At 42.2% G+C, this 27,737-nt stretch overlaps 1 protein-coding gene across 3 annotated transcripts in view; it reads right to left on the reverse strand.

The window, feature by feature from the left end:
* Window positions 1-27,737, reverse strand: part of ITPK1 (inositol-tetrakisphosphate 1-kinase) — a 150,104-nt gene that overhangs the window by 91,560 nt on the left and 30,807 nt on the right. For all 3 annotated transcript variants that reach the window (XM_055810525.1, XM_055810385.1, XM_055810458.1), the window contains exon 3: window positions 24,468-24,492. In XM_055810525.1, the coding sequence (XP_055666500.1) occupies window positions 24,468-24,492 (25 nt within the window). The remainder of the gene's footprint in view (window positions 1-24,467; window positions 24,493-27,737) is intronic.

Below are 27,737 nucleotides of genomic sequence, written 5' to 3' on the forward strand. Positions count from 1 at the left end.
GTGCTCTCACATCTGGAAGTTCACCATCCAGGAGGTCATTTAAGCCCTTCCAAGTTACTTTTGCCACCATGCATTTTTATCATTAACCTATTTTACCTGGTATTTCAACACTGGATCAGGACATCAGAGAGTTGTTTATGAAGCTACAGCAGCTGTGAGCCTTACAAGAACAGAGGTGACACCCAGGCTCTTTTATTAGGTCTCAGCTCTTGGAATTTTTCAGGTCTCTGGATCATCAGCCAAAGTCAAGGATTCTGTACGTTGTTACAGTGGTGTGTTTAGCGTAACTTGTTTACTCCACTTTTGCAGCTAGCCAGGAGCAGAGTCTGTTACTACTTCCCAAATGCATGGCAAAAGTATAAGCTAACTCACCCTGCTGTGGTTGATTAGAAGTGCAAAAACACCTCTCAGCACTGGTTATTTGGTCTACACAATATCCTGTTTCACTTATTGGTAACTTTACCATTTTCTCCTATGAGAAACAAGCCACAGGACTAGATGACTCTGAAATGCAACTTTCTGCAGTGGATGTTCTCAAAGAGAAGGAGAGAACCCCATCCTGCAGTCCTCATGCTTTGACCAGCTCCCCAAGGATGCTGAAAGCTTTGGAGCTGCTTCCCTGTGACAAAGCTCCACATCGTTAAGTGCAGCTACTAAATGTTCCCTCTTTGGCAAGACAGTGGGAACCGATCTCTGAAAAAGCAGACTGCTTAGCACAGTAACTGGTTCTACTAGGTCTGGTGGGGATAGTGTTAATTTTCTTCACAGCAGCCTGCATGGCACTGTGTTTTTAAATGGTGACAAAACCAGCGTTGATAACACACCCATGTTACAGTTACTGCTGCGGAGCGCCTGCACAGTGCCCAGGCCTTCTCTGCCTCCGCAGCCGCCCCTGCACCCGTGTCTGGGGCGGGCAGGACACTGGCAGGGGACACAGCCAGGACAGCTGAGCCTACCTGAGCAAACAAACAACTGCCTGGGGTCTTAGCCACTGGTTGGGGTCAACCCACCACACTGGTCTATGGAGCATCTTCCAAATTTGAGCTCAAGCTGCTGGTAAACACAGATTTAAAATCATGTTATGGTGTTAAAACTAGAAGTGAAAAATGTTTTAAAACATCTGGCTGGCATAGACCAGGTATTTCTGTCTATGGCTATTACCTGTTGTTCAGGTAAAGGTCAAAGCTCTTTTTGAAAGCTCCCTTCCCATCTCTACACAGCCATAAGCAGACATCCTTAGGACAGAAAGACAGAAAACTTGTAACTACATTTAGCATATTTGTTGCAATGTGACATTTTCAGTTGTGCAATTTAAAAAAAGCAAAGTCATTTCACTATCAATGGATCCTGAGTTTTGACATTCTGGTTTCTTTCACTATTCCATTTTTTTTTTTCTTCCAGTTATTTCAGCTGTTTAAAGCTTTTCACATCCTGCATGAAATATTTAAAATATGCTGACCAACTATGCCCTTTCCAACACTGGCACAGAAACAATTTCTCTAATTTATGGCTAAGAAGATGGCCAAGAGACATTCCCAATTTCCTAAGAAAATGAGCGGACTATCTGCTAATCACACCCTTAGCCAGGCCACGTCGTTACTTACAGCTACGACTGTCAAACGAGGTCTGGCTAAAGAGAAGACAGGAGCACACTCCGTGAGAGCTGCTTGTGCAACTGCCCACACGGTTCACATCACTACTCCAGCAGCACAGGCTCTTCAAGGAAGGGGGTTACACCAGTGTGTGTGTGATAACCAACCTTAAGCAGCAAGGGGAACAGTCCTGTAAAGTCAGCTGCTATTCAGAGTAGCGAAAGAGGGACCACAGCCGAAGCCTTGTTTGCATGGTCAAAGTAAGGGTTGCCAACACAGGGTAAAAGGGTGGACAGAAAAAACAGAAGTAGTTTTTGATGAGGGTGTGTTTGCTCTGAAACAAATATCAAACAGTATACACAAAAGTCTGGCTGAGCTGCTTTGTTACATACTCCTAAGTGAAATTTGGGTTCAACAATTTACTTCAAAATTAGTAATATTTCTCTTCTGAACCTGATAGTTGAACTAAAGACAAAAACATAATCATCTCAGAAATTTCTACAGAAGACTAGACATTCTCCTCACAATTATTATAAAACCTCAAACATAAGGAAGGAAAAATAGCCCAATGTGTATTATTCTTAGGTTACTAAGGAGCTCAGTGGGCTAGGCTGTCTCTCTTCAATAACTACAGGTCTCTAAAGACAATAAATAAATAAATAAATAAATCAGTGGGGGCTGGGGAGGGAGGGCTCAAAATAAACCAGTGTAATTCGAACACTGCTAGATCCTAAATAAAACACAACAATACTGACCAAGCCAGACACAGAAGACCTGGCATGACTCCAGAAAACAATAACTATTTGTCTTCTTTGCCAGAGGCAAGCAGCAGCTGAGGATGCCACTCGGGGGTGGGGGTAAAATAGCACCACACTACAGCTGGAGCATTACTCCCATGAGCAGTGCAATACAGAAGAATAAGAGATGACAAGTTAGATGAATGGCCTTTGAGAACCTTTTCAGAAAGGGACTGAGTGTTCTTTAGGAGAAGCAGGAAAATTAAGGATGCAAAAAACTGTCAACAGAGTTTTGTCAAATTCACTTGAGAGTGAAAATGAATAGACATGCAAAAGGCTTCATTTGAATCAGCCTGAAATCCTGCTCAGAAACACTGGCGGGCAGATCCCAAAACAAGGAAGATGCCGAAATGGTATTCTGTGAAAACAGATTATTTTCCTAAGAGTGAATGGGAACCCTCTGAAACACTCCCCAGAGTGTGCAGGATGATAATACACACTGCAGTGGGAAATTCAGAGTGGCAGAAAATGTCTCGAGCATTTCATAACATAGCAGGGGAAAGAAATGGAAATCCAGCAAGCGATTGGTATTTGATTGTTTCTTTATTAGTACTATCAACTTTGAAATTAGTGTTGTAATACCACCTGTAAACCTGCTCCCCAGCAGAATCAACTTTTAGGGGAAAGGTATAAGACTGGAATCAAACTATAAAATCCTTCACAACACTACATGCTTTGTAATGTAACAAACACGGTTGTGCTTCCTACCTGAGTTCACTCCCCACATGGCTGCTTCAAAACAAATATGCTAAGTGAAAGCAGAAGTGTAGGTGTCTTAGCAATACACCCTCGTGGTCATACAATCAAACATGCAAAAAGGACCAGATCAGCAATACAAGAAGCTTTTCTGCTGTGGGGTGTGGGAGCTAAACTGGGAGAGTGTTCTGAAATGCAAACCGAAGGGAAAGGAGAAAAAGGAGAACAAACTTCTTATTGTACAATTTCAAGCTTTATATAAAGTAAATTATAGCCCTTTCGAAAACATCATTAAGTCAATATACAATATCCTTGCTAATGACATGGAATGGAAACAATTTCTTTTTCTGCACCTTTCAAGGCTGCCAGGAAAAAGGGCACTACAACACTGGAAGGAACGTGGTGACCAGCAACAAAAAACAGGCAAAAGTGCTCGATTTCCATCAATAAAGCTAAACATAGCTAAGATACCCAAGGTAACATAAGGATTCGGGTTCCCAGGTCACAGCTAAACTTATTTAGGTATGTAAATTTCCTAGGCATTCTTAGGTTACAATTAAGCAAACAAGTTACTATAAAGTCTGTGGATTTACAGCTCATCAGCACTGAAGCCAGGTAGCTGCGTAGCAACCTTACTTTCAGCCAAGGTGAACGGGTAGTACAGTAAAAGACTATCAGCATCTGAAAGGAGCTTTGCCCTAGAAGACAGAGAATGCTTAAGATGAGCAGCATACAAAATGGGTTAACTAGGACTGATGGGACGAAAAGAAGGAAACATATGGGCTGATTAGCAGAAAGACTTCCTGGCAGACAAACGTGTTAGACCATGGAGCAATTTCCCACAGGAACTGGTGAAAGCTGAATCGGTTGGAGCTTTTTAAACCAAACAATAGACAAAACATAGGAAAGAATCCTGCACTTCAGGGAAACAGAGCATCGGTATTTCCGCATCTATGGAGCCCCCCTCCCCAATTCAACCAACCAGAAAAGCTTTACGCAGGTTTTTTTATAACTGGGTCCTTTCTTTGCTACAGCAGCTTTGCTCCCAGAAAGGGAAGCAGGCCTGTCCCCTTCCGTAAGGCAGCACCACTTGTGCGTCCACAGGCTGCCCAGCTTTGATCCCTGTGTTGCCTGCGGTCAGCTCTGGACCATGCAGGTCTGCAAGACATGAAAGTAAGACCAATAAAAATTACCTCCTGCATTTGAAAATGACTGACTGAATCCACTATCTAGTGACTGCAGACATTTGCCAAGTCCTTGACCAAGGCAGGCTTGCAGGGTTAGTGTTCTGGGATATTAATGTATTGCTTACTACAGACATGCGTCATTCAAGCCTTAACTAGAGCTTTCCAAATAAATCTGCTCTGAGGTTTAAAAAGCCCTTACACAGCTCAGCGGCATTCAGAATGCAGTAGACAGCAGTACATCTAAGTACGCTAATACTACAAAAAAACCTATCGTAGTTAAGAGTTCAGCCCATTAACTAGCCTGTAGCCATACAGGGCTGAGTAACCTCTGGTTTATTAGCTGTGACCCATAGCTATTTACAAAGAGACATACCAATATAAATGTATTTTGGTGAGTGCTGTAATGTGCTCTGTGGTTCCAGGCACTTCCTTGTATCAACTACCAACAACCACGATTTTTAAAAGCCCAGTTCATTTCACAAAAGGACAAAAGGCTCTCCCTTCACAAAGGAACTTAAAGAAGTGACTGTTTTTAATATTTGACAAGTTCATAGTGTCTACAGCATGTGTACTTTGACACCAAACAGGCTACCAGTGCAGTTAGGAAACGCCCTGTGCAAACACAACTCTTTTCATTTACTGTCTGACCAGCTTTCAGAGGCACTCTTGGTTCACCAGTAGCTAGACAGGAAAGATTACAGAACATGCACTTCCACAGCACATCCTAAGTTAGGCACTTCAACCCTGTGGGCATCTACATCCCATAAAGATGCTGTAAGAGATGAAGGTAGGTCATGAAAAGGATGCCCTGTCATATTCATTACTACAAGGAGTAACCGACAGTAAGACTTCAAGGCTTGTCATCTTTTCTCACTGAAATCTGTCATCTTTCTTCCCTTTCCTCACCCCACAACCCAGGACGATGCTAGGAAGCACAAGCATGAACAATTCATCTTCAGACTGCACTGGCAACAAGTACTATGCTGTCTGTGGACAGGCTCACCTTTGGCTTTCCTGCTAACAGTGGGAATTTCAGTTTTACATATTTTACTGCCTGCAGACATAAGCAAAGTAGAAGGGTAGCTAAAACATGCTAAATACCATTAAATTTATCACAGTAATATGTGGCAGGAATTGTTCCTATGATTAAAATCAACACAACATATGTACACATAGAAGATAAGTCAAGCTTTTTTTTCTTCTCCTTTAATGTAGCTCATCCTATAACATAAAGTAGGAGAACAGGTTTATCCAGAAAATTTTAGAGAGTTACTTACGCTTATTTTGGATTCACCCTACTTACACTTGCCACGGTTAGTGGTGCACCAAGAAAATAGAAAGGTAGAACCCTCCCAGAGCAAAAATTAACCATGGCCTGTAACACCCACAGCAGGGTGCAGCATGTGAGAAAACTTCTCAGGCAGCTACAGTTGCAAGAGCACATTCTTAAAACATAAATGAGTTTGCAACATCAGCTCTGTGAGATTTCATGCAAAACTAACAGAACTCAAGAAAAGGAGAAAGCAGCAGCTGGAACCATCAAGGCTGGTATAATGGAAAATCAGGTGGTTTCCTGCAGAAAGGGCAGTCGGCACTGGTGTAGCTGAGGCACTGCAATCTAGATGTGTTACGACCGCAGCAGCGGGCTTTGTAAACAGCTGCCCAAGTGTAACGAGCAGTGCTTGAAGGCAGGGGCAAGGAGCAAACAGCTCTTCTCTCCATCGCTCGGCACTTGCCAGGCTGTGCTGCACAGAATGGTACAGGCTGTGCTTGCAGAATGAAGGACAGCAATTCTGCAGCAAGGGTTTTTAAGCCAAGAAAACCCCAGATGACCATTAGCCCCACGTGTCACTGTAGCTTTCCTCCCCAATAGATCAATTCCCTCCTTTTCATAGCCACTTCTAGTCACCTCTTTGTCCCACAGTCACTAACAGACCAGTGCCCGCGATGCAGGAAAACTGTGTCTTTATCTAAGCAACTAGGCAACAAGTGGTGATATGGTAAATTAACTAGGAAAAATATGCTCTCATCGTGCAAAGGTGTGCCAAGCAGTAGAGGGTAAATATAAAATTCAAACTATGTAATAATTCTGTTGAGAAAAGTGTTTCACTGCCTCTCAGAGGATCTTAAAACCTCTTCAATCAGTTAAAAGCTCCTAAATCCCTGATGAAATACAGACCAATACTGCTAATGGGTCAAATTAAGGCCCCCAAAAATAATCCGGTCTCCAACGTGGGAACAAACCCAGGTATTTTAACTGCTTGGAATATCCACCACAAACTGGCTTAAAACATGTGTGGCTAGGGTTTCGTTTTGCTTCCTTTAGCCAGCCATCTCTCCAGGGAACTATAAAATCTGCAGACAAGCCAGCCAGCCCGATCCCTCCAGAAACCTCCTGTGTTATCCCGCTATGCAGAGGGACCAGCTTTCCCAGCCATTCACTTCCCCCATCTTTTTTTCCCTTCTGCTCCAGTAGGTTGCAAGTCACTGAAAGAGGCACCTCCACTCCAAACCCTGCATTTGCAAGGCTAAGAAACTAAAGCTTATAAAAGGCAACTTGCCAAATGCTTCACCTAATGTCCTCCTGGTTAACCTGAACCATGATTATGCCTGTATGTTTGGGATCAATAGGCAAGAAGTGTGTAGAATAGGAAGTTGCAGCACATTTTGCCTCCTTCTCATGGCAAAGCTTCCAAATTCTTACTCTCCATGAGACAAGTGGGAGCAGGAGACAGAAATACAGACGGAGCCTGTCAAGGAGGAGAGGGAAAAAAAAAAGAATGGAAAAAAAGAAGGGAGATTCACCCTGCAGCGGAGACTAAGAACATATACAGGAGAATTCAGCTGTTTTCTTCCCTGCCAAAAATAAATGTCTCAAGTAAGTGCTTCAAGTAACTTTTAAGTATTAAAAATAGTTTATGAAAAATGGGTGCCTTTCAAGCTGTCTCCTTCTACGGAAAAGTTCCCAGCAAGCATGATGAGAAATAACTAAGACCTAACAGCAATTAATTTCCAGCCCATGCAATAAATTGCATTTTATAATTTTTATTTATATATCAGATTGACAAAAAACAGTTAGACATAAGCTAACAACCTACTACACAAAGGTGGCAGCAGCACAGTAACAATTTATTGGACTTATTCCGGGCTCTTTTATTTGGTTGGATTTTACATTAGGAACCAACTAGAAAGCAAGATAATTATTTTTACCGGGGAATATAAAGTTTCTCCTGTTCATCCTGTGCCTGCAGGAGGGGTGACCTTTGTTTTCTTGGTAATAAAACTTCTCTTTCCCAGTCTTTATGTTAGACATACCAAGCTCATGACAGGAGTTTGCTATTTCAGAATCAGAAAGTTGTCCAGAGTTTTAGAGAAAATGGGTAGTATCCTTAAAAACATATCTGGGACTGCTCTGTCTACCATACGTGGTATTTTCAAATGTAACAGGAGACATGGCTGTGGCACAGCCACATTCAAAAGCCTGATTCTTCCTAAGAAAATGAGCAAAGGAGGACACAGTGGCATCGATTTGGTCCAGATCAGCAACATAACTATGTATTTTATGCTCCTCAACAGATTCAAACAGTCCATGTGGAAATGATGCCACTGTTGCTACCCATAATGGCTCATCCTGCAACCCCACTCTCTCAGCTACACCGCAGGAGCACTGCCACAGCTCCTGCCCAGAGCCACCGCCTCTGACCGAAGGACGCACCAGACTACAGAAAAGGTTTTTAACTGATATGGATCTTGGCATTTTAAAGCTTGTCTTGTTTACCTGACTGGCCTAGTTCCCTCTGTCAAACAAAACTAAGCAACAACCCATATCAGCCATGGATAAGTTAAAATGTTAAACTCTACTATGCAATGAGAACAGCTTTCAGATCCTTCCTATTAATTTTCTCATGCCCTGGTGTTGACTCACCTGGTCTGAAACCCTGCTTGCAAAGAGGTGCTCAGGCAAGAAATGTCTCTGTACTACTGGAAAGAGCAATCTTTCACCCCTTCAAAAAAACATATTAAAAGTGCAGGAATAAGCTACTGGTGTTCAGGTTTTTTTCTTTATAGGGGCAGGGGTTCGGCAAGTCGCCATGCTACTTGGCTTCTATATTTATGTCTGCTATAATTTGACCAGTTCCCACAGAACCAAAGTCCCTCACTGAATACTTAAAGTATCTCATCTTCTGGGGAAAACCTTTTACTTAAAAAAAATTTTCATCCTGAAATTTCTATTACTTGCCTCCTTTCCCCCCATGTAACTAGAATGCATATAGAGTACACATCCCTTTTGCGTATGGCAGTATCTCATTAACTGCAAAGGAAAACCAGTGTAAACACTGAAACATTAAGAGAAACAACTTCTTCTGTGAAGCTACTAGGAAATAAAAGGTTAAAAGCCTGTAATTTTAGCTTTCGTCTACTGCATTGCCACTAAGTAGTAGATTTACAAATGTAATTTTTTTTTAATAGAGCCATAAGAAACACAAATACCAAAATCACGCTATTTTGCAAAGTATAACTATGATAATCTCATTCAGACTGGAATTCTGCTCGTGACACACAAGCTGTTGCACGTGTGATTTTGTGTATTTTGCTCTGAAGTTAGAAAAGTGAAAGTCCCTCAAAAGTGGCCAAATACTACAATTTATATGAATGTTCATAGAGGGGAGGACCAATAGATTAGCCTTAGCAGAGGGACCCAAGAGGCTCTTCCTTCCTGTACCCCAAAACTGTAAGTCACCCATGCACATTTACATCATTAACTAATAAAAGAGGTCTAGATCAACCCAAGTACAAGCAGTATTCTGTTCATTCAGAAGAATTTCTCAGCTAAGATTTGGGGAGGGAACGGGACGATACAACACAGACACAACAGACAGAATGGGCCTCGCACATACACACAAAAGTTTGTACAGAGTGGAGTGCTGCTTTCGTTGTTACACCCAGAGGAAACAGCTAGAGCAGTATTTGGCATTTTTCATGAACCTTAAAAGCAGCTGCTCAACACCTTTGAAAAGCAGGTTCATTACTTAGTAACTTACCCTCAGAATTCAGATACAAGAAGGACCGATATGGTCATGCTTTGTCCTACAGCCCAAGCCCCAGCCCCTCACCATGACCTCCATCAAAAGTGATAATCTGCCAAAACACCTTTGTGAAAATAACAAAAATCATGATTTGAAACAGTTTCAACTAACTATGAAGCTAATTTGGTAAGTAGTAGTATCTTTTAATGATCATTTCCCCTAGCTTACAGCCCAGGGTGTGCTGCAGGTAACACGTGAGTCACAAAGCACTCTTCTGCCTGTCTTGGTGCAAGAAACAAGCTGCGAGAAACACAGCAGCATAAGCTGGTACTTAGTTAGCAAGCAGCAGAAGGGAGCCAGCAGTTTAGAGGGGACTATCCTAATAGTTCATCATGCTGCAGGAGGCTTCCCATCATCATTGCTCTCTCTACATAAACAGTCATTCAAATACTGTACTCACACGGATTCATGGATTTTGGCTAGGTCTGCGGTCACATACGGGCAGAGACACGTATAATCTGCCTCTTTTTGCAGAGGCAGAGCAGACATAACCTGGCTTTACCAGGGATGCTGCCTGGCCTCACTGGCACGGCACAGGGCTCAGGAGGCTAGTAAGTCCCATGGAGAAACAAAGCCAGTCCTCTGCCACACTAGCACAATTCTGCAACCTCAAAATGAAGAGCTGGCTTGCCTCCAGCCAACTTCAAGCACAGGACAGGCCCTAAACATACGTCCTTCAGTACAGCCTGTTCTGAACACCACAGCCCAGACATTTGTGAAGGGGAACAAAGAAGGATACCAAGTCAGTGCAAAGAGTGGTTTGAAGTTTGAAATTTGCTCTTCAAAAGCTCTGTCCTTTAGGCTTAACCTGCTTATGCTAACTGCAGAAACATTCAGCTCAAAAGGAAGTCCCATATGCAGAGCTTAAACAAAGGAGACAGTAAAACTCTACAAAATAAGGGACAAAATGCAAACCTGTGACCAGCAAGGTTTATGTAACCTTGACTTAAACAATGCTTTCAGCATGGAGATTAAGTGACAAACTTTTTGGTAGAAATGCCTTGGCTTTCTTTCAAGCACTTTATCCCAAAACTACAACACACAGGGAAGTGTCATCTAATGTTTTCATGAAGGCTAACTCTACATATTTTATATATGTAGTTTAACGTATTTTCATGGGCTTTAGGTTTAGAATTAGCTTGTATAGAGTTTATTCTTTTACCCATTTATTCATCAAATGTATGGCTTTTAGAATCGGTGAAATGACAAACATGAGGCAATGGGTATTAAAGTAGGTAAGTATCCATTGTTTTTCACAGAAAACAGATAGGAGAGAAAAGTCAAAATCAGACTGAAATGACAGGAAACGCTGCATGTGCTTTTAAATGCAAACAAGTGCAATGAGGGCACTTAACTGAAAGCTCTAGCCACAATTAATCGTTTCTTGTTCCCATCAAATGTAAATTCTTCAAATCCCTGACTACTGCAAGCATCTGGACAAAGGACAGCACAACCTTAGATAATCTCTTTACGCCATGCACAGAACAAGACAACCAAGACAGGTTTAGTTTGACTTACCCCATCAGGTTAAACAAACTGTGTGACTGCCCCAAACAGACTACATGTGTAAAGGCATGACTCTGCCCTACCTCCTTAATAGCTGGCTCATCTCAGATAAACCTTGACAACACAGTGACGCATGATTTTCAACATCTGTAGTGTTATGAACGAAGTAAGCATGCAAGCATGACAGCCTTCGAGTCAGTGAAGTATGCGACACTGAAAGATCTCAGACAGCTAGTGTTAAAATATATTATAGACACGGTTTTACAAACAGAGATAATTCAGCACTGTTCTTATGTTGAACTGTTCCAACTGTTGTATGGCAGTGTAAGTTAGCAACAGAGGGAAGACCTGAGGTCTTTCACTAAGTCAGCCTCATTGTTTTAGTAGAAAGTACCACGGCTCATGCTCAGCACTGTACTGTCATACTTTCCTTACTATGAAAGTCTGTTTTACATGGGATATTTTCAGAGCAAAATAATAACATTCCCTGTTTTCTTCTCCTTGAAGACACCAGATTCTAAGGTCAGGGGATGAAGAATCTGAAGTGACTGCAGGAATACCAGCAGCAACAACCTGAATTCTACTGAAATCTCACCTTTTCTATTAAAACGTGGATTCATACTCAAATTCTTTTAAAACTCAGGTAACACTAGACCTAAATGCAAATATTGCAGTTCGGTTTGTTCTTGAAAAGCTCAAAAAATGGTAGAATTTCTTCACCCTACATCCCAGAATCCGAAAGAATAGTTAAAATAAAGCATGACTTTTCAACACTCAATGTTTCCCCACCTACTATGTGCCCCTTGAACCAGTAAAATCCATAACCACAATGTCAGCTATGTTCCTGTCAAGTTACTGTTGCCTACCAAACACAGACGTGGGGTATTTACCATGTATTTCATGTCCATACCTCAGACCCTGAGGACAATTTTTAAAAAAGAAAATGTTTTTTCACTGCATTCAGCTTTCACCTCCAATGCAAACCAAGTCATTTAAGTCAAGCGAGTTATCAGTATCAACATACAACAATAAGTGGTCTGAAATATGCAGATATTCAGACTTGAATTTATAATCCCTCTCGATCTCAAAAAAAAAAAAAAAAAAAAAAAAAGAAACAAATCCCTAAACCCAAACCCTAAACAAGATAAAAACCCTACCACTCTCAGGAAAAGAAATGTTGATTATTAGAAACAGCAGTCTTACAACATTAGCATACAGCTTTAAAGTTGGAATACCAGCCTAGATCCCACACCCCTTCAGCAAACTTTTATTCCTCAGCTTGGTGAAGCACTAATTAAGAAGATTTAGCAGATTAAAGTGTGAGTTGCTTTAATACCATATAGTTGCTTCTATTTTGAATACTCAGGAGATGCTCCATTACAACAACTGCAGACATACCATGAACACCTACAGAGGCAGAGAGTATCCTTAGATCAGGATGACAAACATGCAAGTAAAGACTGAAAAGCAAAGAATTTTACAAACAGTGCCCCACAGAAACATGGAACTCTTCAGTAAGTGAACTGCTTTGTTTTGCTTTAAAGTTCTATTTACTTGCTGTTCCTGGGTGTTTCCTCATTGTTTTACGGTTCATCGTACTACTGTGAGCATGCCATAGGCAACCTCACTATGCTGTAGGCTGTTGCTAAGTTATCCTCTGCAAACACACAAAGTTCTTCAGACAGAATCATAAACAATCCTGATAGATTCAATAAATAAAAGTTGTAGCACATCAAGCTTAAGAAAATTTATAAGAAATTAAAATTCCTAATCATCAGCAACTACGCTTGGTACTCCTGTCTAATGAAGATGAAGTAAACTCTGTTAGCTCTTCTTTTAAACATTAACTTGATGGTATTACTACACCAAACCTTGGCCACAGACAGCCATATCTGGGCAGTAATAATGACGACCTTCAAGACAGCATTTCCATGGACAGATTATTTTTCATGCATGATTATGCAGCATTTACATTGCAATTCCCTACACAAAGCAAAGAAGACAGCCTAGTATTACTTGCAAATCACTTACGCTGTAAGCAGAGTTAAGTTGTACCCATCCCAGGAGACTCTTGAACAATAGTTACAAAAAAAACAGTCCTCAAGAACTAGGAATATTCAGCGCTAAGGAAAAGGCAAAAGCAGTCAAGATTCATTGATTTCAGAAGGACACATCAAAAGAGACACAGAGCCGAGAGCTACAGAAACACACAACAGAGCCCTTTCTGGCTGTTAAGAAAGAACAGGACACCCCGCAATAACCTCAGCTGATTCAGGACTACCACAACTCCTGGGACATGACCATGGCATAGCAGCTGCATGAGAACTGCTTTCAAGTCCCAGGTGGCTCAAAGGCAGTGGGCTGGCCACACCTGTCTTCTAGAAGCACCTTTGGTTTGAGCTCAGTCCCTCCAAAGTCCCCCTGCAATGCTGCAACCATGGTGCTTCCAGCTGGTTTCCTGGGGGTTTGCTGGGGGAACCTCTGGGTAAGGCACTCCCTCCTCCACTGCTGTCTGGAGAGGTCCTCCTCGCACACCAGAGTGTACACTGGTTGGCAGAGCAGGGACTTGGAAACCAAAGCCAGGAGCATGATGAAAGCAGACCTGCTGAAAACATCACTCAAACCTTCTGAGTGACTAAATCAGCACTTTGCCGTTTAAGCAAAAAGGAACACGACAATGCAGAAGTTGAAGTAACAGCTGGGAAAATGCGTTTCCACTTGCTATCCAGCTTTCCATAATGCAAACTAACTACCCACTGACCACCAGGGTATGTTGCTATCCTCTTTCCTTCCTTGAAGCTGGACCTACTCGATCCTAACAGAGAAGTAAATATAAGCCACTGAGCTGCTGTACAATGGGCTAACTGCCCTAAATCAGTAAAAAGACATTACACCAACCACCCCTTAAGAGGCACTGCAAGGCCTGGACCGTACTGGATACGCTGAACATGCTCTAGCCCTGGCAGCTGCGTACAAATCAGAGGCCAGCCGTACCAGCTCAGGTAAAGCAGCAGCACATCCATGCAGCACACTGCTCCAAAGCCAACACAACTTTTGTGTGCATCAACTTTTACAGGCTCAATCAAAAATACCCAGGTTTTAGGAAGCACAGAAAAAAATAGAGATGCATTGATCTAACCATACAAGCTGGTTGAAGAATCTAAGAAGAGACCCAGCAGGCAGTAACATCTAAGACAAGTCATCATGGTGTTTATCAAAAGTAAGCATTCAACACACCCGTTAGGCAAGACTGACAACTGGGGTGTAGTTTCCTCACACAGCAAGAACTGAAAGCAGCGTGAGGGTGGTGCACTTACTTGACTGGCAAGAAAAAAGGTCTTCTGGTCAATGCAGGAGCTTCATTGTTAGAAACCCACCAGCAACTCCAACCTGCCCGTTTTGGCTCAGAGGCGGAAGAACCATCAGGAGCAGGGACAGGTAGGAGGATCACTCACCAGCAGGGAGCAAGTTATCTCTACCTCCTTTTCAGTCACTTAGTTCAATGATAACCAGCCATAAAGGCCTTGAATGGTATGCAAGTCATCACCACAGCAGGCTCATGAACATGATTACATCTGCTTTGACTCCATTTCAAACTGCTTGTACTTCCCCCCCCCCCCCCCCCCCCCCCCCCCCCCCGCCCTTTATAGCTGCTGTTCTTTTTTCAGCCACTTAAGGATGTTATCATAAAGGAAAGGGTATTACAAGATAAGCTCATCTAGGTCACAGGAAAGAACATTTTCTAAGCTAACCTAAAGCACAAACGATCTCTCCGCAATCAACATAAATTCTCTATAGACTGCAGTTACTTTGTCCTCTAATCTCTGTTACCAGTAATTCAATGAACAATTTTAACACAGTAACTGTGCTGCTGAGGTTACAGGACAGTGGAGTTGTGCAATGAAGCTTCTTGTACAAGAAAACAATTTCAGACGCACTTAGACCTTTGAGTAAAGGAAGCTTCTGGCTCCAGCCAACAGTTTACTACAAAAACAAAGCTAAAAAGCTTTTCTCAGTTCGCAAAGTCAGCCAAAAATTCCTCTACAACAGTTGTTTCCCTTACATTTCAGTCTCTTACAGTATTAGCTCAGTCCCAATGGCATCTTTTCCATCTCGTCTTCAGATGATTCTGTCAAAACACTGTAAATAACTTGTTTGCACTCTGGCAAGGTACCAGGAGGAATTTATTATTATTATTTTTTAATGTCCTTACTGACTACTGAATACTCATAACAAACAGTCAAATGAGGACAGAATATACATGTAACTTAACCTATACAGTAACTTTACATTAGATACAAAACACCTTTTGTTCAAGGAAGCACACCAGTTGGGAAATTAAATGAGGCAGATATAATTTATCAGAGCAATCTCAGGTTAAAAAAATTACTAGTGAACTCGGGTAAGACTCTGAACTACCCTGGATGCTAAAAGAAGAGTATAAGGTGTGGTTTCTGCCTTCCTACTCATAATCTCTGTCGTGTCATTTTTCAAAGACACAGGAGCACCACCCACATTTCAATTTAGGTTGGTTTGGAGGTTTTTTTCCGTGGCTGGAATGTCAGATATCTTAATGACTGGTTAACTGACAGCATTGCCTTAGGATCCTACAGGTCAACAAGCAAACTTTAAGCAAATCTAGAGGACAAGCTCTCTTGACATGCTTTTGCTGACCTGTAATAGGAGCAACCAATAAAATATTTTGACTCCTTTAGAAAAATAACCTTAACATAAGAAGGGAACAAGTAAAATATACTATGGCATCACCATTTCAGTGACAAATCTATGCTGTATACCAAAGGCAGGCTTGGATTTCCTTTGCTTTTAATGTGCAGGTAAGTCAGAAGGCATGGATACAAAGCCTCCTATGAACAAACCCAGTGCTCTACAGATGGGTGAGCAGGAGGGGAAGCAGCAGAGCACAGGGTGTGACGACCACTGATGAATCTGCCTTGCAGCACTGCACGGACAAAGCTCGTTGGCTTTTGTGGCTCCTCTGGCTTTGAGATTTATACAGCTTCAGTATTATGTCAATAGCACACTGTCTTTAAATATACCAACAATGTCATCCCCAGTATAAATCTGAGCAACAGAGATATATTCATATACACCTGCCGGAGAAGCCTTGTCTCCAGCTCCCACCCCCAATCTACGGGAAGAAAGTCAACTCCTGCCCTCAAACTTCTTCTCTTTAAAAAAAAAGCTTTCGAAAAGGAGGGGCTCTATTTCTACCAATTGCTAAGTGACTGCTTACGGCAGATCATACCGTTCGGTATCCAATGTCTATTTTGATTCATTTAACAACTGTGGTTGGCTCACCCTTGCTCCCGGCATAGCCAGGAAAGACCCACAGTAATCTTATCTAGGAAGCTGCAGCAGCAGTCTCCTTTTGGAGAAGTCACGTGAGGAAAGAAGGATGAAAAGAAAAATTAAGATACTACAGCTCTCAAATTTTCCACAGATCTGACCTTATGCTAAAGAAACAATTTTGGATAACCCACTTCTACCTCACTTTAGAGAAACTATGCCCGTAATCATTTAACTGTCGCGTCTCTCTCCTTTCTTCCTTGGACTGAGATCCTACATTCAACAATTCCCACTCTAAGCTATTAATTGCACAGCTTTTGGTAGCAGTGCAAAATCAATTTTAGCAGTAAACATGCTCAAAAACGAGACAAAGACAGTGATTAAAAACAGTCAAAAAGTCCATGAGTGTTTTCCACTGATATGCTATGTCAGTATGAGAGATACTGCAAACCAACAACCAAAGGCATAGAAAACATCTACAGCATATGCTTTTCTGTCTGATCTGCCTACCTTCAGAGATACAGCAAAACAAGGTCTATGCTGTCACCAAAGAAAACAAAGCACCAGTGTATTGCTCTCACCAGAAATGCAGAGTTAAAGTGAATAATAAATATTCCTTCTAGCAAGATACATCATTCTTAAAAGTGTCCCTTCAGGAAAGAAAAAACAACAGAGCGGGTGGAGGAGAAGTTAGGCTGTTCTGATTAAGCTGAAGCCACTCTACTTTCTTCTGTTGTAATTCCATGAAGGCAATCAGGTTCAGCAAACCATTTCCAGGTTTCACTGTGTTTGAATGTGCCCCGTTTTATATAAGGGCAGCTGAAGGACGTGTGCTAAGAGTTTCTCTAACTTAAGAAACTTCAGGGCCTAATGTCTTTAAGCACCAGGTTTTATTGGAACCCCATTCCATCTTGTGATATGAATACATTTATCTCCTTTAATTGAGAAGTGCCAGAAGAGCAAACAAGCATGCAATGATCTCCATATACAACTATCTCAGGTCACAGCCCAGACCAAAGGAGTAAATAACTTTTGCAGAAGCTGGAGAAAGGCAGAGTCAACAATATACACTACAACAACTTCCACAAACTCCACTGATGTTCTGCAGAGTCCTCTGGAAGTTCATGCCTACCAGCCACGCTCAGTGAGAAAGGCAGGCATACAGTCTCCTTTACTGTTCTGGTAATATCCTCTCTACAAAGCTTTGGTTTGAAGCAAGTCTGAGCTATGGTGGATACCAGAGTCATTGATCCCAAAGGAACATTGTTGTCCCAGTGGAACAAAACCCCAGGACTGAAGACAGGGTTACAACTGCTGTTGCAGGAATGAGCTTGCAGCTCTGCCTAAGCTGAGAACTGCATGAGTTTGCCCCCAAAACAGACAAACGATGGGACATTCAGCTGGGAGGACACCTCAGTACTAGGGTCAGAGACAAGTGTTACCCTTGGTCATACTAACTCCCCATTCTTCCTACTCCAAGAAAAAACTTCAGAAAAGGTCAAAAGAGCCATGTGCATATTTGTACTTCAACACAGACTTTGCAGTTTCAGCAAACCGCAGATGAGACAGGTTGGCTTTAAAATATGGCATTTCCCAAGTCACATTGTCTCCAAAAACACTGCATTTGCCCTGCCTTGATACTGTAACACAACATCTGCCTCCAGCGAGACAAATAATCCTATTGTTTAGTGCAGCCCAAAACTAAAGTCCCAGTCTTTGTTGCCCATAGGCACCACTGCAATAATCATGATTAATAAATGCAATGTCTAATTGTCATTTAGTGCAAAGACTGAGACTGTATGTTGCAAAATATTCCTAGTCAAAAGGAGGCAAATACAGAGTTTTAGTCCCCAGCATTTCTGTCAGGGTCTTATGTTTACCCACACTGTTTCCTAAGGAAGCATTATGAAGCTTTGCAGTTCACAAAAGTATCTGGGGAGGCACTTATACGCTGATGACTAAAGGAGTATTACACACAGCAAACTGCAGAAATTACCAGCCCCCATTAATAGTCCCATTTTCCTTCACACACTCATCTTACTCTACAACTCCTCCATTCTGGCATCTCAAAGCAACTTAAATGGCATTCTACTACATGGAATATTATTACCTTCATTAGGAACAAGAGGCAGAATTTGTAAGGGAGTTGTCCAAAGTGTCTGCAGTAAGTGACAAAGTGAGGCAACTCCACACTGAGATCTCGGTCCCATTACAGTCATCAAAATCTTTGGCAGAGGTCCCATGCAGACTGGATTTCCACCCCAGGACATCCCAATTCCCAGCCTTTAGTAGTTAGGACTCACTGCCTCATCAGTACATACCAAGGAGTCAAGAGAAGACAAAGGGGCTGGGCAGAGCTGGCTCCATGGGCCAAAGCAGTACAAGCTCAAACCTGACAGCCATTCATTACGTATCTGTTACAGATTTCTAAATCTTAGTCATGTTTTCACTCACCCAGGTGACTTCTGCAAGTGATGGCAGAGCCTATAGCTCTCTGAGCCACAAAAATTTCTTCATGGTTCTCTCATTCACTCACCAAGAGTGAAAATAAATCAGATCTAAATGCATTTTTGTTTGGCTTACTCTGTCCAGTTTTTAAGAATAACAGTTTATTTATTTAATCTGCTTAATCCACATGGTGAAAACGTACTGTAGTTTTGTCTTCCTCCCCTGCTGCAACAAATGTGTATTTATCCTTCCTCCCCACTGGACCAGAAAAGGGCCACGCTGTACTTCAGCGACCAACATGCTGACGCAATATACAGCGGCATGCCAAAAACCCCCTTCCCTGCACTGGAACCCGTGCTTCACTCCTGCTGGGCAATGCTGCTTCTTGGGTACCAAGAAGCCTCACACAGAGGGACCTCCCCTACTGGGAAGGGCCAAGGAGAGGATTCAGGGTTCTGTTCTTCCACAGTCCTGCTATTTCTGGATTTAAAGGTGAGATTATTACACCTTTTTCGAAGACCTCACTTTGCGTTCTCAGCACACTCTGCGTAGTGCTGATGCTAAGAAGTACCAGAATGTTTTCAAGATTTTAACCAGCAGCCCCTCACCTTCAAGCACATGCAAAGTACCTCACGCAATCCAGACTGGGGAGGGCTAGAGGGCTTTTGTAGCATCATTCCAAAAAAATGCATTGAAGGCAAAGCAGACTGCCATTCCCAGGACAACATGCACTTTACTGAGGGCCTGGCATACATGTAAAAATAAACTTTCTTCTCCCTGTACTAGACAGCCAATTCTCCAACATCTCAACAACCCTGCTTGCTTTGGAAGCTTTCCAGTCCTATCTTTCTGTATATGCTATCGGATATATATTTTATAAGCTCCTTTTCTCAGAACACTGCTATTCCAAGGTTATTCCATTAATACTTCATGTGAAAATAAACCTCTCCATTTCAAGAAAACAACAGTTCCCTGGCAACAATTAGTGGGAACTGTTGTCATTAGTATTTTACTCTGATTGAAGAATTAAAAAGGGAGAAGGGGATCTTCAATTCTCCTTCACAGGCTTCAGTAAAACCCACAGCTCAAAGGACAGTTTTCTTCTCCAAAGTAAAAAAAGAATTAAAATATCTCAATTCGCAGGGAGTAGGGGGAAAAAGGAAAAACAAAACAGCAGGCGAGACCATTGTAACTACTACAATCAGCTGTTCCACATTGGAAAACATGTTGTCCTCCCCATCCCACTGCTATTAAAAAATGTGCAGCTTGAAATACAATGACTAATCCCACTTTTATAGCCAACTGACTAGAACATCTTTCTAAGATAAAAGAGATTAGTGTTCATCTGAACCAAAAATACCCACCAAAAATAGGAAATAATTGCTATTTATAATTAAAAAAAATGCAGGCAAAAGCTCTAGGAAAACTTGAGCGTGGAAGTGCTCAAAACGGCTTTGAAGTTGTGAGAAATGCAAAGGCTCCAAACTTTGTCACACAAAGACCAAACTGGCAATTTGTCAGAAGCCAAAGGGCTGCAGCTAATTATTCAGGATTTGCATAACTTGTGAAACAAAAATAAATGCATGTCCCCATCAGAGGTACTTGTGATGATTTCCACTTCGCTGCACATGTTTTCAATCTTACATTCTTCAGACTAAGCCAAACAGATTTTTTCCTGAAAAACAAGGTAGATGGGGATGTTCTCTCTCTCCCTCGCCGGCGTGCAAAGTCATAAGAAAATGGATACTTTACTGGCTGAAGAACCACCAACAATTTTCAGTTCTAAATTAGGCCTTATGCTAATTTGGGGGAGGGAGGGGTGAAATTGAACAAAATCAAGCTTTTACTAAAAAACATTAAAACCAGCTTTAGCTTTTAGAAACTACCCAAACCCCTTATTTGCTAGATTCCATTATAGAAAATAATTATTTAATGGTAAATGCTTCATCAGACAACCACTGCATAACATCAGAGGCTGCCTTTCCCTTGAAAGGGTGAGGAAAGAATTTACTAAGAAATGCCTTAATTTACGTATCTACTGGCAAGTCACCCCAATGCCAGTGCAAGAGCTGCTCTGTCTCAGCCTTGCCAGCTGCTGCCTGCCCAGTAACTGCCTGCAGACCACAGGAGATGGGCTTCGGTCATGTCTGTCACCTGCTCAGAGCATCTCCACCCCTCCTCTGGCCACCAGCTCACACCACTCCAGCTGAGCAGGCAGCTGTGAGGGGTGGGAAGACCTGGCAAGAAAGAGGAGGTAAGTAACTGCTACAGGAACTGCAAGAGCATTTCATTCAGAATACTTTAAATGCAGCTGAATTGGTGCTGTTTTTCACTGGATGAAAACCAGCAACACCAGGTCTGCTGACCACCTTCAGCTGCTCTTCCTTTCCCTTTGTGTGCCACACAACAACACGGGGAAGCCCCAACACTGGGCAGTGCATGGCCCCACACCTCTTCTGAGGCACCCGCAGCTAGACCCCCGGCCCCCAGGTTTGCCAGCACAGCTCCCAATAGCACTGGGGCTGCTACAGCAACAGGCAGGCTCCCTAGGGGAGCACGGGCACATCCTTCAGTCTTCCCTCTTGCTCCAGTTTAGCAGGAGTGCTTCCTTACCTCACAGGGTACAAACAAGTAAGCACCCTAATTCAGAAAACACCCTGATACTAGGATGATGCCTACTTCAATTAAGCAAATGACCAGCTACAAGGTAAGAGATACAACACGGTATTCTGTTAAGAGCCCGTATTTAAAAGTCAGGAAGACATGGGTTTGTCTTGCAACGTAACACTGGTTTGTAGCTGCCCTACTGACTTGGATTTAAGCAGCAAAAAGCAAACCTAGTTCCAAAAGACTGCCAGATCTTAAAGATGCTGCTATTCAGAGTTCTGCCACTGGCCACTGGAAAAAAAAGAGAAATAAGTAACCTGTTAATGCTCCCAAGTGTTTGAGTGCAGGCTCAGACTCATACTGTCTTTTGCAAGTTCATAACCTTGACAGCTTTTTATTAATTCATCTACTGTACTATCTTTTAAGCCAGATAGCTTGATGGGTGTTACTCAATTGTACTATATAACATCATGCATTTCAGCTCCTATGCATTGAGTTCACAATGAATTCTCACTATGTAAGAATTCAATCAATATTTCTAAAAAAATTCCAATTACCTATCACCAGACAACTTGAGAGGTTCTTTGTTTGTTTTCAATGCGATGCTTGAATAATGTCTTACCACTGGATCAAGGAATATGCCTGTTAAGCACCCCACTGCCAGTCCTATTCTTCCAATATTTCTCTTTGGAGGATGCGCATGCTTCCCCACTCAGTAGAATAGAAAGCTAGAACTACTCTTTTTACTGGAACTGAAAGTCTAAGACAAAACACAGAACTTGAACACAAATCACAGAATGTTAATTGCTGTCTAGCAGCAGCTTGCTTGATAATCTGCACAGCACAATTAGCCTTAAGAAAGCAAAGTAAGAGGATTTCATCGGTCTAGGTGAAGACTAGAGGACCATCCTAAACCCCTACTGCAGGAAGGAAACAGAAGTCACACAGGTGTTTATTTGAAGACTTCTCCCTTTAGTAGCAGGAAATTCTTTCCTGCTCTTGTGAAACATCTTCGGAAAAGAATAATCTGATGTCTGTTCACAGAAGTCAGCACATACCAGTCCATCGTGCTTTGCTATCTAGTAGTCATTAACTGAATCTTACCCTCCATCTCACTACTTATTACTGGAAAGTACATCTAAATTCAGAATTTTTAAAAAATTTATTTAGAGAAGGAAATAGATAAATAGCCTGTGTATTTATGCAGCTTGTGTTACTTTCTGTTGTCAGGTGTAAGAGCTGGTTTCTCTTGAACAGTATAGTTTCTTTAAAGGGGAAGGGGAAACAAATCCAAGAAACACTGCTGCTTAACACAGGAAAATAATATTCCCTCTATCAAATAAACTTTGCCCAGCAGGTCGACACCAAGACATCCTCCATCTAGAAGCAGGGCTAGTAGGATTGATTATGTCAGGTGACTCAAGCAAGCTTCCTAAGGAATGCTGAATGGAGAAAGAACCCATTTCTGATACATCCCCTACTGGCTACAAGTACACGCATCAGCATATATGAAGGAAGCAACACACAAGCAATAGGCAAGGGGTGATCACACACAGCCATCCACTCTCTCTAGCAAAGCAGCAGGCATCAGTGTTCAGGGTATGCCTTTGGGGCACAAATTCCCAGTACAGGTTAGTCTGACATCTCAACTATACTGTGACATTTGAGACCACAAAATACTTTTGCACAAAGTCCTGTGTCACAAAGTCCTTTGTAGTTCTGTCCAAATGCTTCCCAAAATGCTATTCCAATAAAGAAATCCTTTCCAATTATTTTGTGTCTGATGCCTACCCATTAAGCTACACAGACATCAGAAGACTAACAGGTAACCCACAGAAGGTTACTACTTTATCCACAAAGTAACATGGAATTTGCCCGCTGATCAGCTGATCAGTGCATCACTGAATTGATCTCGTATGAGCACTTTGCTGCTTAAACGTACAGCGTAGGTGCAAGGCATGTACAACAAATGCAGACATGAGAATATAATGTGCTGGGGTATTACTAAAATAACAGTATCCCCTGGACAGTGAAACAGCTTTCTCCCTGTGCTGCTTGTGAAGCTGTGTTTTGCAAATACTGGTTTCTAAGTATCTATCTGGAGACGCTATTATCACAAAAGAAGCTGCTCCTTAGCTCTGAGCAACAGGAGATACAAGTAAGAGATGATGGTGTGCTGATGAAAGGTTAAACGCAGCCAGTAAAGTATATGCCCCTTTTCATTGTAATACCATGCAGTATCCCATATTTTTGGGGATACCAAGCACATAAACTGGGAAATATATTTTCCAGTTTAAGTAGCAAAGAGAATCTGTTTAAGCCTTTTCTGATAGTGGATTCTTTAAAACAACATGTCCTCATTTGTAATTTTTTTTGAGCTTTTCTCCTACTCCCTGCTGCTGTTGAGAAGCACTTTTCACATGGACTTATAAGCAGCCTCAACTATCAGTGGTTAGCACCCCGTTTTCCTCCTCTCTATTGAGGCAGTTTCATCTCTGAGGTACTAGAAAACAAGTGCGAGGAACACACTGACCAGAGTGCAAAATGAGCACTCAGTAAGCATCAGCAAGAGTGAAACCTGTGACACACAGCTCTTCTAAGTACGTAAGATAAACCAGAAGGAAAGAGTATGCTTCCCTTTTGATCTGTTAGGGCTATAATGCTCTATGTTACAGCTGTCACGGTAACATAATTCCTTTCCCAAGTTGCCATCACCCTTTAAGTAACACTTCGTGTGAAATATGACCATTCAGACCCGGGAAAGAACAAATGTAGCCAACACCTGAACTTCGCTGTACATGGGCTACAACTGGAAGGCACTTTGTATTGTTTCTCTGCTCACTGGGTTAGAGAACATTCCTTAAGCCGTATTTTTTTTTCAAAGGCCAGCCCCTGCTTCTGTTAAGCCTGACTGTGAATGCAATAAACACAGAGTAACATCATGTAATCAACTACCACATCTTATTAATTAACAGACACAAGAAGAGTCTAACTGCATTCCCACTTTCACCAGGGCACCTGTTGAGTTAAGATTAGATGGGCTCAACACATGCCTCACAAAAGGGGGTTCCTCTTTTTTTCCAAAAACAGTATCCATATCGGAGAATTGGATGAAAAGAAAACAAAATTAATTAAGCCCAGGTCATATTGACATCCAAATGACAGCGTTTAAAAATCAGTAAACCTTCTTTACAAGAAAATAGAGGAGGGAAAAAAAAATCAAATATCATTTTTACTCACCTGTACTACTTCTACTCCTCTTTTCCTGGAAAAGAAAAGGAAAAAAAAAGGAATCATTAATGTTTGAAATGTAGGGAATATCTAAAAACAAATACCAATGGAAAAGGGTTGCTTCATACTAGAACGCAAACAATAAAAATCTGCACTAATGGGCCTGACTCAAATTTGGGAAAGCACTTGTTCAGTTCCATTCCCTGCCTAGGAAGCACTTGGGCAGCTTCTGGATCATGGCCTCAGAAGTGACCCAAGACGCATACTAAGCAGCCACACCACTGGGACTGATACAGCTGCAGATGAGCAGAGGTAGGAGGTGGGTCATGTTAGGGAAGATGTGCATTAATTTTAGTCACTTCTACTTTGCTCTTCATTTCTTATCTGCCCTCAGAGTGTGTGAATTGCACCAAAGCACATCCCATATGATGGACAGATCTTTGATTTTGATCCAAGTATACAGGCATAAATGTCAGGGAGAATGAACAGAGCACCTTGCAGCTATTTATCCTCTTACTTACAGCCTTGTTCTACCCAGTCATCTTGGTACACAGAACGCTTCCCAGAGCTACACACACACAGTGACTTGAAACCCCTGCCAAGAAACTTTGAAGCTGTCCCATGGCTTGTCTTCATCACAAGCACAAAGACACCCAGGCTTGCTCCACAGACTAACCCTGCAAACAGAGCAGGAAAGCAGACAGAGGAAGGGTACAGGCACAGGTCAGGTCCAGAACAGAGAGACTGCCCTGCAGCTGGAGCACCCTGCCCAGATGTGTCACCCTGCTGCAACTTCCATTGCAGATACATCTCCACAGATCCACTGCTCAAGACAGATTATCCATTCTGGAAGCAGTGCCTCAAAACTACAATTATTTAAAACTCCAGCTGGTGATTAGGACTGTACTGTGTCAGATGGATCTAACTGTGGACCTCAGGCAGAGGCAACAACCCCTACATCATGTAGCTATGCCCGAAGAAAATCTAATTAATTCCACAAGTAGCCACACAACAAAACGCGTTAAGATTCAACCCCATAAAGTGAGTACGCTCCATTGTTCCAGCCTCAGCAAGCATCAAGCTACAGGCTGGGATGGGACTCTGTGTGCGCATCAGCCCTCAGTGCTGTCATTTCCTTTGGACAGAAAGGGACACACACCCCAGTATGTGAGCAGGGAGACGGACACAGCTTCCTGTGACACTGTTCTAGACAGCAGGCAGTCTGGATGTGGGGACACCAGAGAGTGCAATGCCACACGGTTTAGACACACACTTGGACTTCAGTTCAGAGACTTGCAGTCAGCCTGGCTCCTGAAGGAGCAGACTTCGAATACTCGGGGTTTGTCAGAAAGGCGCAAGCCTCTGAACGATGCTTTGACCATTTGGGGAATAGTTTTGGTGACCCAGAAATGTCAGGGATAAGAGACTGGAGAGGCCTGCTAATTATACACCAAAATGTTGAGAACTGCAATTGGTAGAGCCAAATTAGGCATATCTGCAGAGATGGCCGTCTCCTCTGTTGATACGAGAGCTGAGATTCAGGTACCTACAGCCAGACAAAGCTCAGTCACTGCATTTGACAAGTTGTCCAGCAAAACAAACTATTTCTGCTCTAGTCTTGAGAACAGAACTGAATCCCTGGCACAAAGCCCAGCCATCCCTGCTCCATGCCATCCTCCCAATATATGCAGGCTATTAAAATATGCTAGAACCTTCTCCTCACTCGGACATAGGAAATATAGACATAGGAAGACATAGGAAATATAGCTTAAAAATCAAGCACCTCAGCAAGCACAAGACTGGAATCTCTATTCTTTGGTCTCCCTAACTCCCTATGTGAAAACTAAAGATCCTTTTTGGGGAGGTCACAGAGCAGACTGCTTAACTCTGCCCTCAGTACTTTTCTAAGAGCATCCATGGTGCTGCCCATAGCTGCAAGTGCTGCACACTGCTGAATACACAATGGCTCCTCCAGTTTTCTGCCCAATACAGCAAGTCTTTCTTTTGGGAAGCCATTACAAAGATGCTCAGAGGGACAGGCAATCAATCAGCATCTATGACACAAATTGCTTCCTTCTTCCACTTTACCAGGCTGGAGTTTTCTCCAGCCTAGAAGCAGCATGCAGTGCACAGCCACAACAGAGAGCTTGTCATTGTTCAGCAAGGAAGTTAAAAAGAAAATGAAACCAAGCACCTATTGCAGAATTTCAAAGGCTACTGTTATCTGCAAGAGGATGTTAAGTGGTGGGTGATTAATATACTGCCATTACAGTGTGGGAAGCACTGCTGCAGCCCATCATCTGAGGCTGGCCAGATGCATTCCAACTGTGTTTTAAGAAGAAAATACAAATTTTGTAGAGATAGAGTTAATAGCCAAATTGTTGAAACTATAATTTTCACACAGCTAAGCAAGATAAATAAGAAATATTAGGTGGGAAATACTTTTTTTGAATTAGGGCAGCAGCCTACTCAGAAGCATTCCAAGTATTGTAAGCTAAAATTAAAATAACCAAACCAGCCATATTTTTGCTGTGTCTACCCTGGATTAAACAGAACAACTCAAAACTGCCACTAAAATACACCAGGCTTTAGACAGGACTGCTCCAGAGCCCCTGGAAGAATAGAGGCTAGTGGCAAGGGCTGCATTTCTTGCCATGCCTGCACACACACTGAATAAGCTTTGTTCTACTTTGAAGAAAAAAAAATACTCGCAAGCGGGTTGCCAAACCCGCTTGAGACACAGTCAGTCCAAAGGTTTTCTATAATCCTCCCAAAATGGACTTCGCAAATTTACCGAGACTTACTGAAACCAATTGTACTGCCCCAGCAAAAGGGAAGAAGCCAGACCAGCACACGAGCAGGGAGAGAAGGGGTGCCTGCTGTTAGGCATAAAGTCACACATGCTTGAAAAGCTGCTGGAAGGAAGATGCAATTACCAAGGCTGGCATGTATTGCTGGGTCTTCCCCTTTTTCAGAAAGGGGTGGTGGGGGTGGTCCCCTTTGGTTACCTGAAAAATGACAACTTTTTAGTTTTTATACTAAAAAGTTTTTATACTAAAAAGTTCTCATTTTTCAGGTAACCAAAGGGGACAAGAAACCATAGAAGTATGTGGATTTTGAGGATTAGTTAATTCAGGAAAGATCCTCTACTGAAATAGCTTTTTTGAAAATAAGTTATTTTAAAAACAAAAGTTATCGAAACGATCAAGATGTCAAGCAACTATGCACCTCTGTTCTAGCATTAGCTCATTCTCCGCCTCAAAGATTTCCTAAGTCAGT

Source organism: Falco peregrinus, chromosome 1 (assembly GCF_023634155.1).
Source record: "Falco peregrinus isolate bFalPer1 chromosome 1, bFalPer1.pri, whole genome shotgun sequence".
Classification (NCBI taxonomy): Eukaryota; Metazoa; Chordata; class Aves; order Falconiformes; family Falconidae; genus Falco; species Falco peregrinus.